The following is an 11,179-nucleotide window of genomic DNA, read 5'->3' on the forward strand; positions in this document are numbered from 1 at the left end:
GTTTAAAAATTAATTTTTATAATTTAAAAGGAAAAAAATGAATTTCGAAAATAGAGATATCTTAAATTTGTAACCGCTTTTTGGTTTCCACTTTTTACTGGACCATTATACCCCTATAACTATTATAAAAGGGATACAGGAGATGTAACTGCTTTTTGGTTTCCATTTTTTAATAGACCATTATACTCTTAGATGTAAAAAAAATCTTTAATTTTTTTTAAATATTTATACACAATTTTCTAATATTTTATTAGTGAATAATTATTAGAGGCACTTCGTGCCTCTACCCCTCTAGTTATTATTGATGTTGGTGGTAACTTTCTTTACGGTGGTTACTTTTTTTCAAAATAATAATCACACAAATAGCCGTCGTTAAGTATTTAATTTTTTAAAAAATTATAAACCAAATCCATTATTACTCTATTATGAGTCCCAATCCAACGATTTGTAAGATAGTATTTTATTTATCTCACCAAAATTTTCATTCAACGCTATCACCAAATCACACAATTATTGTATCTAACTGGGTTGCACATGATTCTTCTAACTGGGTTCCATATTGTGTTTTGATCGATGAAGGCCATTAGTACCTTTGATGTTATGCTTTCCCATTCATAGTTTCCAGGTTAGTATTTTCTTATAAGTTCTATAACTTCAGATTTTACCCTTATTGATAATTACTTTCTTATAAAATAATAACTAGACAATATATCCATAATTTTATCCATTTTTATCTTCTCCCTCTTAGAAATTATCTCTACCTCCTTTGTACAATCTTTTTTCCATTCTCCCTATCTACATTTTTCTCATCCCAATCAATTCTCAACTTCCACTTTATTCCAAACTCATCCCCACTCTATTCTAGCTAGTATGAATCACATTTGCAAGCAAGTTGTATTATATTTTAAGTCATCTTCTTTAATGTTGGGTATAGTGACACATCGTGTAGAAGAATAATTGAACGAACCCGATAAGGGCAGCATTAAGAAGCATGACTGTGATTATGACGATTAGTACACCGTTCATGATTATGACTTACATGAGGATTAACAAATGACTTAAGACTCACTAGTCCATCAAACAAAAAGTAATTTTGTTTTTATTTTCTCAGTGATGACATCGCATCAATGCTATTAGTTACAAAAAAATGACATGTAATAATATGGTTTTGAAAATAGTTTTAATTTGTCAATTTAATAGATATAAAAATATAATTTTAACATTTATTCATTTAAATGAATTCTAAATCATATTTTTGTCAATATTAAGACACTTGAAAATGCAACATTGAGTAATACCTGTTATATTGACAACTTTCATGGAAAATAAAATATGTATATTTTTTTAGTTATGGTTATTTCTTTCACAAAATAAAATAAATTACATGTAATTTTAAATATCTCATATTCATACATGACATTGTATCAGAATGACATTTAATTTCTATCATAAATTGCAAGGAACTTAAAAATTGTCCTGAAGTAGAATTTTGATTTGGTCTTCCTATTAAGAAAATTTTATGATAGTAAAACATCATATTATAATAATTTAATTTAATTTTAAATGAAAATAAAATATTTTCTCTCTCTTATTAATTTTATTCTCTATTAGCATATATATATATATATATATATATATATTCTAAACATTATAAATTTGCTCACAATGGCTGATGAAGTTACACGGGAATACAAAACCTCATCGAATTTTCTATATTCAACATAAAAACAACAACCAATGAGCCAACGACATTCATCCCGCAAAGCATATGTTGTTTTTGTAGGTAGGCAACCAGGAATTTATTTGTCGTGGGTTGAATGCGAGCAACAAGTTAATGGTTATAAAGGAAATAAGCACAAGTCTTATTCAACATACGAAGAGGCTGAATCAGCATGGATTGAATACTGCAACAGTGGTGGCCATTCTGAAAGGAAGTCATCTTCTATGCCTATACCAACACAAACAAACGTTGAATGTGACAATTTTAGAAAACCGGAAGGTGACGTTTTTAATAGTTCAACTTATGTGTTTATATTTGGAGTGTCTTGGTAATGATTTTATACACTTTGTTAGTTTCAGGAACCACATCAACTGACATTCTTGAACAGACTTCGCCGGATGATTTTGTAATTCAGCAAAGTATGACGAAAATGTTAACCGACATATGTCGCATACTTAATATTCGTTTTCCTGTGTACACCAAAGCTGAGGTTAAATATGTTGAACATGTTGAATATCGAAGGTTCTATGGATCGTTGGTTGTTACAGTCCCTGACAAGGCAATTGGGTGTTTAGGCAAATTTGCTTTAAATGATGAAGAGGCAAAGGAAGATGTGGCGTTGTCGTTGATACAAGAATTGTTAGCGGTCAAAGGAAAAAAAATTAAGGACTTTAACTACTATACCATGTTACAAGTTCAGAAGGATCTACAAAAAGTTATTGATGATAAACTTGAATTGCAAATGGAGGTTGTCATGTTAAAAGAACAAATTGCCAAATTGTCTCGTTGACGGTATAAAAGTCATATTAATGTGTTCGTCTTTGTTATCTTTATTTATCTGTTCGACTTCCACCTAAATTATGGAATTCTTATTAATTATTGTAATTTATTTAAGTTTTTTATTTATACCTAATTTATTTAAATTTAAATTTTAAATTTTAAATTTTAAATTGGGTACGACTTGGCAGTAGATGCAACTGTGACACGACATACACACGGCTCAATACAGACGCAGAGATATTCTGAGTATCATCATGACGATTGTCATATCTTGGCCATCATCATCAGTCTGAATACAAAAAAACAAAAATGGTCCAGGTTCCCACTGAATCCACCGAATGGTGTTCAGAATTATATAAAAAAAATATATATTATAACATATTTTATAAAATAATTATTTTGTAATGAATTTATTAAAATTGATAATATTTAAATTATATTCGGTCGATCATTATTTCGAAAATTCTTGATCCTCCGAAAAGCAACCTCCGAAGAATTCAAAAATTACAATATTATTTTAAAATTACATATATTAAATTAAATAATTAATTTATATACAAATTTTGTTAAAAATTTATAACATACAATTCGAACGACTCTGAAAATAACAATATTAATTTAAAATTTCAAATATTTAAATAAATGATGATTTTATAATAAAATTAAAAATTTAATTTTATAACATAATATACCATGAATCGACCTCCATTTTTTATGAAAAATTCGACAACCTCCGAAAACGTATTCGGAATTACGTGCCTATACCTAAATAAATTAATTTTAATTATAATTTATTATATTCAATATTTAATTAACAATTAAATTATAAAAAAAAATATTGTTTTTTTAAAGTTCGGCCGATGTTTCAGATACTTTTCGAAGGGTGTACCACAACTCTAATAAAAAAAGATATCCCTTCATGTTTTGATCATTTTTTTCAACAATTTAATATTGTAAATAAATAATTACAAAAATGAGTCCAGAGTGAATATATTTAAGTAACTACAACCATGTACTAATTATTCTCAACATTCGGTTTCCATCTAACTAAATCGTCACCAGTATTTTTGATTTGGTATACATTTTTGTCCACATTTTTTAAACCAAACTCTTTAAAGTTAACTAACTTTATTTTGCAATTTAATAAAGTTAAAGTGTAGTAAGTCATAATGTTAATATAAATAATTAATTAATTAACATATTATATATTGATATAATATATATATATACATATTACATTTAGTAAAATTTAGACAAACAATTAATATTTTTAAATATATTGTGACATATCTTTGATACAATCACAGCACATGCATTGGGCAGTGTAAACACACATTCCAATGTTATGAAAATGTGATCCCAGTTCTGTACAATTTGTGGAGACCAACTCATCTGCATAAACACTTTCATCATAAAAGACATACTATTTATACTATGGAAAAAGTTGTATATACACTGTTTCCTTCATTTCCACATTAATTTCTATATTTTGGGCTTTCAGTGTTGTATGTTTCTCCAGTCATGGCAAAAATGGACTTGCATGATATATCATTTAGTCTCACACTTCTGAAGGTCCAGGTTTGTATTTGTAAATATTATTATCACTATTGTTATCTGTTGTTACATTTATATTATTGTTTTCAAATATTTTTTAATTAATTATGTATATGCATTTTGAAGAGGCGGATTATACTCCCCACCTATTTCAACGAACTTTTTCGCGATGAAAACAATCGGAAAGTCTTTGTGCATGATAGGGATAACGAAATAATAGATACAGACATTGAGGAAATGATGTATAATGGAAACCAAAGAATGTTTATGGTTAATGGAATCGCAGATCGTATAGACAAATTTTGTCCCCATGGAACTTGTAAGGCGCATTTCCGTTATATTGGTCAAAAACATTTTTTTTTTACTTATATCCCTTCTGCTCCAATGCCACCTGAGGAAGTTGAACTGTATCAAACACTCTGGGACAACAACAAAACTGTAGGTTGGGAAACCTTCATAAAAAGAAGTCATATAAAAGGAGCTCTGGTAAGTTGTAAATGACCGTTTATAAATTAAATATTTTTTACAAAAATTTGTATTTAATAACTTTATTATGTTATCATATTTTAGCCGATTCCCGCTAATATTCGTAAGGAAGAGTTTGTTGGAGCCAAATATCGACCTAAAACTGTTGAAATTGTTGTACTTCCAAGTGGTACAAAAATGAAGTGGACATTGTTGTGTTACAAAAATCAAATTTTTTTCGGTCCTGGTTGGTATCAATTTGTAAAGAAGGAGGAGTTGGGTACAGGTGACTATCTGTTCTTTGATAAAGTTGTTGGAGAAAACAAGATTTACCTGTACGTTGACCACAAATTATGAATTCCTACGGTAAGCTTTTACTAATCCTCTTTTCAAACCATTTTCAATTCAATATGATTTATAAATTATTCATGTCAACCAATTTCAAAAGCGACCCTAATATCTAACATTTTTTTAACATTTCAGGTCGTCCATCATGAATTCACCATTTCCTCTTTGTAACAAGGACTGTTGGTGTTAACTTTATTAATCTTTTTTTTTTTATTTTTTTATTTTGTGTATGTGTGTTTCAATGTTAACCCTTTGCTTTTTGGACTGAACTTTGTTAACTTTGACATGGCACCCGGTTCATTTATATTTTACACATTACTTATCACCTGAACATCAAACCCTAATAGGTAATATGAATTGTATATACTAATTAAAGGTTTTATAATTGTTCTTACATTATCATATAAATTATTAACAATTTTATAAATACAACATTCATCACAAATTATTATCAAAAACATACTATCATGAATATTTTCCAACATAAACTTTTTTGCATATAAATTTTTTTAATTTAATATTATAACAATACATATGGTTGTAACAGAAGTAAGGTAGTATTTGCTAAGTGTTTGGCAGGCGTCATGATCACCAATGAACCTCGAGCGTCGAGCGTGTCACTTATCAACTATTATGATTACAACAAAATCGCATGGCAGTGGATCTACTACGGAATAGGTACTTATTACTTAAACCCTCTGAAATGTTTCAATTTTTGATGGGACGCATGTACGTAATTTCAGTCGTATAAATTTTTTTTCTCAATTATTAAATTTATATAAATAGTTAATATTTTCATCATAAGTATCCTTCAATGCGCATTTCAATATTTATAAATGGTTAATTTTATACCACGTATTAATTACTTATTTGATAATTTTACTTATTCCGTCTTAATTAATTTTTCTGTAAATTGTGTTACATATCTTCATATAACTTATTATTGAAATTGTGTATGTTGCTTTTCATTGTTACCACTTACCATTCATTCTTTAACTATACATTTGTTCAAAAGTGTTGGTTAATTTATGCCATTGAATGACTGCAATTATAAGGTATAACTACAATACAAAACCTTCAACTCATAACAAATGACAACTAATGTTTAATAATATACAAAACAAAGTAATACACCCATTAATTAAAACATTACAACATAACTTAATGCATCCTTAAACATAACCTATGTATTATAAGGAAACTATAACCACATAAGGGTTTCTTCATAAATATACATGTAGTGCGGAACTTCAATAATTTCAAAATTCTTATGCTCAAGAATCCGATCAATGTTATTCTTCCTAATCATCATTCCATTGGTGTTGTTTACGTAAACATCACCAAAATCTGTAGAACACACCGGTAACATGTATCCGGAACCGTAGTGCGACGTGTGCAATGTTACGTACTGACTCCAGTAACCTAGACCACCATTTTCCTTCATTGTCCATATTTTGACAACATAATAGGATGATCTTTCAACATTGTCAAATATTGCACAAAAGCTCATAAGTTCATGTAGTATAACCAATGAACAAACTTCAATACTTTCCAAATCACAATCGCTGGGGAGAACAATCTCTTCAGCTTCACCACTACTACATTGGTATGCTAAAATAACAAACGAGTGACTAATATAAGACAAAACAACCCAATATAAAGCTTCACCAAAATACAAACCCAACCACCCATTTGATACAGTAAAATCAGGATCAACATACCTACACAATATATTCGTATGAATGCTGGACCACTCAGCATTTATGAAACAGTAACGCTCAATGATACCTGTGCCATCATATATGTTATCATATACCTCCATGTAAAAATACTCTTTTACAATAGGAACAAACCCTAAACCATAGAACTTACGAATATATCCGTCTACTACTGGGCTTGAATCAGTCAGTGCCCTCTCGTTAACCCCGAGGAAATTTCCAGTTGTGGGGTTCCAAACATAGGTAGAAATATTACCTTGAAATAACCCTTTCACCAGTAGCAGACCCCTGCATACTCCATATACTTGCAGGTCGTAAATGAGACCTTCTCCAACCATGTCTGTCCTTATACGCCGCTGAATGCCGATATCATCAAAACGTTTCGTGATGTCCATCGAACATACACCCAAATTGTGAAATCGATAAAGCGAATTTATGAAAATGGGTTTCCTGATTACACCGCCAGAAATGTAGTTTGCTTGCAAGAACATAGGATCAGACAAAAGCCTACACCACTGCCGACTAACACATCTAAATTTAGCAACTGACTTGGAGGGTAACCGGACAATGATTTCCAGAACCAAGTCAAAAGGGAAAGATGAAAGGTCCATGCTGGGAATTTTGAATAGATAAGGCTAACAGAAGCAGGGGTTTCGTCTGCCGAGCATCAAATCTGAAACAAAAATGGAAAACACCAACACTGGTTGCTTATATATATATTTAAAATTTTAAAATTTTAAATCTATAACTTACAAAATAAAAATCAAAATAAGAAACAAACATATTTTAAATATGGACATTTAAAAAATTGATTAAACATAATATGAAAGAAAAATAAATTTAAATTTTCTATTGACTAAACTTGATATGAATTCAATTCAAAGGATGTCCTCCAAATATACTTACATTTATTTATGTCTTTGTAAATTTTAAATCTTTTAAAAGTAATTTTTACTATTACTTTTAAATCGAATAACTTCTCATTGTAACTGTCTCCGTCTTTTCGTTTCTAACTAGTGCCTCTCCGTCTTTTGGTTTGTCCGTCTTTTGGTTTCAATAACCACGAGACGCCGCGCTTCGAATTAACTCATTTTCTTAAATAATATATTGCCAAAACATTTTAATTTAACATTCGTAAATCATTTAATTTGTAAAAAAACCAACTCTTTTTTTCAAAAAAGTTAAATATCAATTAAAATACTTTAATGTAAATATATATACTATATTAGTCCAACTCGTCAAGTTTTTTGATTTTTTTGTATTTATTTTCCGATTACTTACTTCCCACAAACAAGGTAACCATTACTGTAATTTCATTCACCACTCCACACAACCTTTTTACCTGTTTTTTTGTTACTAAGTCAAGTTGTATGACAATTTTTAAGCCTCCATTCATACATGTTATGACAGATCTTTATCCATTGTTACACTAAATGTCAAACAATTGTCTGTGTTTGAATTTATATTTTTTGTTTATCGAATGAGTATTTTTAAATTTTAGACATGCATGCTTTTGTTTTTTGTACTGCTCGTCTTATGCTAATTTTTCATCAATGTCATTTTTTTCCAACGTTGCTTTACTGTGCTGTGTACAATACAGAAAGTAATATGTGCTTCACGAGCCACGTGTCATGTGTTTAGACCAGCCTCGAATGTATAACATTAATTATAAGGATGAAAATGATGCGTCAAATTTCACTTGTTTGGAAATGGAGTAGACGACAACAAAGACACAGTAGGTGAGGCGGCAAAGCATACCATAAAGTACAGACCACAAATTGTATTTCAGGTTGAATTGAAGTCTAATTTCGGCCATGATACACCTAAATCCATATTTTTTCTATAATAATCACAAAACATTAGAGAATAACAATATAAATAACATTTTTTCTATAAAAATCACAAAACAATACTAAATCCAAAAGTTACTATAAAATTACAAATATAAGTAACAACCTATACATAATCCTTAATACAAATACCCTAAAAATAAAAACTAATACAAACATCTTATACATAATTACTGATACAAACACATTATACATAATTAATGATAAAAACAACTTAAACCCAAAGAAGGCTTTCCTCATAAATAGCCATGCGGTGATAAATCTCTATAACTTCAATCATCTGATGCTCAACAACCCGATAAATGTTGTTCCACCTAAGTATCATTCCACTGGTGTTGTTTATGTAAACAATACCGTAATCTGTAGAACATACTGGTAAGATGTATCCCGAAGCCCAATCACACATATGCAATGTTACATTATGACTCCAACTCCGTTGACCACCATATTGCTTCATTGCCCATATTTTTACAACATAAAACGGTATTTCAGCATTCTCAAAAATCCCACAAAATGTTAGAGATTCATCAAGTATAACTAACGAACATAGTTCAACTCTTGACAAATCAACATCACCAGGTAGGCCAACAGTCTCAAATTGACCATCACACAATTTGTATGCTAAAACTTGATATGAGTTAATATTATAGGACAACACAAGCCAGTGCAGACGTTCACCAAAATACAAACCGAAGGACCCATTCCTGATGGTATCATCAGTATCCGTATATGATAATTCCATGTTCGTATGAATAGTAAACCACTCATCATTTGTCAAAGAATATCCTTCCACTATGCCAATCCCATCATATTTGTTTTTAGATATCTGAATGTAAATATACTGCCCTATATTTGGAGCATACCCCAAACCATAAAACTTAACAATATATTCATCCACAAATGGAGTTGACTGAATCGGTGGCCTCTTGTTGTATTTCCTCAAATAACCTGTTGTGGGATTCCAAGCATAAAACTTATACTCACCTCCAAAAAGAACTTCAACCAACACCACACCCTTGCATGCACCAACAGGTTTGATATGGGATCTGAATTCCTGACAAAGCAAATCTGTTCTGAATGTTCGCACGATGCCAGTATCATTTAGATGTTTGCTGATATCAACCAAACATATCTGTTGAAGTATTTCATTAATGAATAAAGGCTTCCTTACTGCACCGACTGCTGCATAATTTGCTTCCAAAAAGTTCCGATCAGACAATAACCTCTGCCAACTCTTACAAACGCATCTATATTTTGCAATACACTTGGCAGGCAAACGAACAATAATTTCCAATATTAACTCACATGGCAATGAAGATAAGTCCATCTCACTCTCAAATATGTATGTATATTGTTGTATCCTGATGCTACAAATGTTCTGATTTTATGGCTTTCGGTTTCTACATATATATATAAACTCATTGGATACTAACAGTCATCAATGGGGACTTGACTTGTACATGACTACTTATTTCGTATGCTGCAACGGTTCCCATCACCTATCAGTCGCGCCGTTTCGTTTGTGGGCCGTTTGCTTTGTGGGCCATTTGGTTTCTGGGGAGTTGTACCTCTTGTACCCACTGTGAATGTAAGGGTACCGGAACAGTCGTCTTTTTATTTTTTTTTTTCTTTTTAAAGTTATTTATTATAAATTACTTGTTTTTGTTTTTATTTTTATTTCATATTTTTAATCATTTATTTTTTTATTTTTTTTTATTTTTATATTTTTTTTATAATTTTTTAACTTTTATATTAATGTAGTATGTATTATAATTAAATAGTTTAATATTAATATTTTGTTAATATGTTTTAGTTTTTTTTTGTGTTAATTTTTTGATTTTATAATATAAATTAAAATTTTCAGTTGTATTATTTATTATTTATTATTTTAATATTTTTTTAGTATTATTATAACTTTTTGTTTTTAATTTTTTAATTCTGTCACATAAACAAATTTTGTTATGAAAATTCATCTTTTAACACTTTTTTTTAAATTCATCTTTTTATTCATTCATCTTATACAATTTTTAATTTAAAATTTATGTTGTTTAGAATTTATTTTTAAAATTTATTTGTTCACATAGTTGTAGGTACCAAAACCCTTCAATTTTCATGGGTACAGTAGCATTTCCCTTTTTAATATTTATTTTATTAATATTTCTTAATTTTATATTTAGTACTAAATTACTAATTACTAATTACTAATCACTAATCACTAATTACTAATTACTAATTTCTAATTACTAATCACTAATTACTAATTTCTAATTACTAATCACTAATTATTAATTACTAATCACTAATTACTAATTACTAATTACTAATCACTAATTACTAATTACTAAAAATATATTTTATATCAATATTTTTTAATGACAAATTAAAAATTCAGTCATCCATTCAACTACGAACTTACCGGTACTGATTTAGTACTTTAACCAATTTAATGACCATTGTGATTTTGAAAACTATGCTAATTACTAATTAATAATTACTGATTAGCACTTAATATTTTATCCCTAAACATACTAATTATTACTACTTATTATCATCTTGTAAATTTCAATTTTCCTTCATATTTACAATTATTATAAAATATAAAAAAAACAATCATGTTAATTTGAATTTAACCAGAAATTTCAATTTATAACATAAACAAATAAAACAATAATGAGTCAATGACACCGTTGAACTTCCCTAAGGTTTTCACAAATCCCAATCTATCGTACAAATACAACTCCATA

The 11,179-nt window shown here is 29.1% G+C and overlaps 2 protein-coding genes across 2 annotated transcripts; both read right to left on the reverse strand.

Moving 5' to 3' along the window:
* Window positions 1-6,068: 6,068 nt before the first annotated feature.
* Window positions 6,069-7,196, reverse strand: LOC145958047 (F-box/kelch-repeat protein At3g06240-like). The gene has a single exon (XM_083074501.1). It carries the CDS (start codon window positions 7,194-7,196, stop codon window positions 6,069-6,071), a length of 1,128 nt encoding a protein of 375 aa, XP_082930627.1.
* Window positions 7,197-8,649: 1,453 nt separating this feature from the next.
* Window positions 8,650-9,762, reverse strand: LOC145958048 (F-box/kelch-repeat protein At3g23880-like). The gene has a single exon (XM_083074502.1). The coding sequence runs from the start codon at window positions 9,760-9,762 to the stop codon at window positions 8,650-8,652; it is 1,113 nt and encodes a 370-aa protein (XP_082930628.1).
* Window positions 9,763-11,179: the final 1,417 nt, after the last annotated feature.

This window comes from Cajanus cajan, chromosome 5 (genome assembly GCF_000230855.2).
Source record: "Cajanus cajan strain Asha chromosome 5, NIPB_CcT2T_4, whole genome shotgun sequence".
NCBI classification, from domain to species: Eukaryota; Viridiplantae; Streptophyta; class Magnoliopsida; order Fabales; family Fabaceae; genus Cajanus; species Cajanus cajan.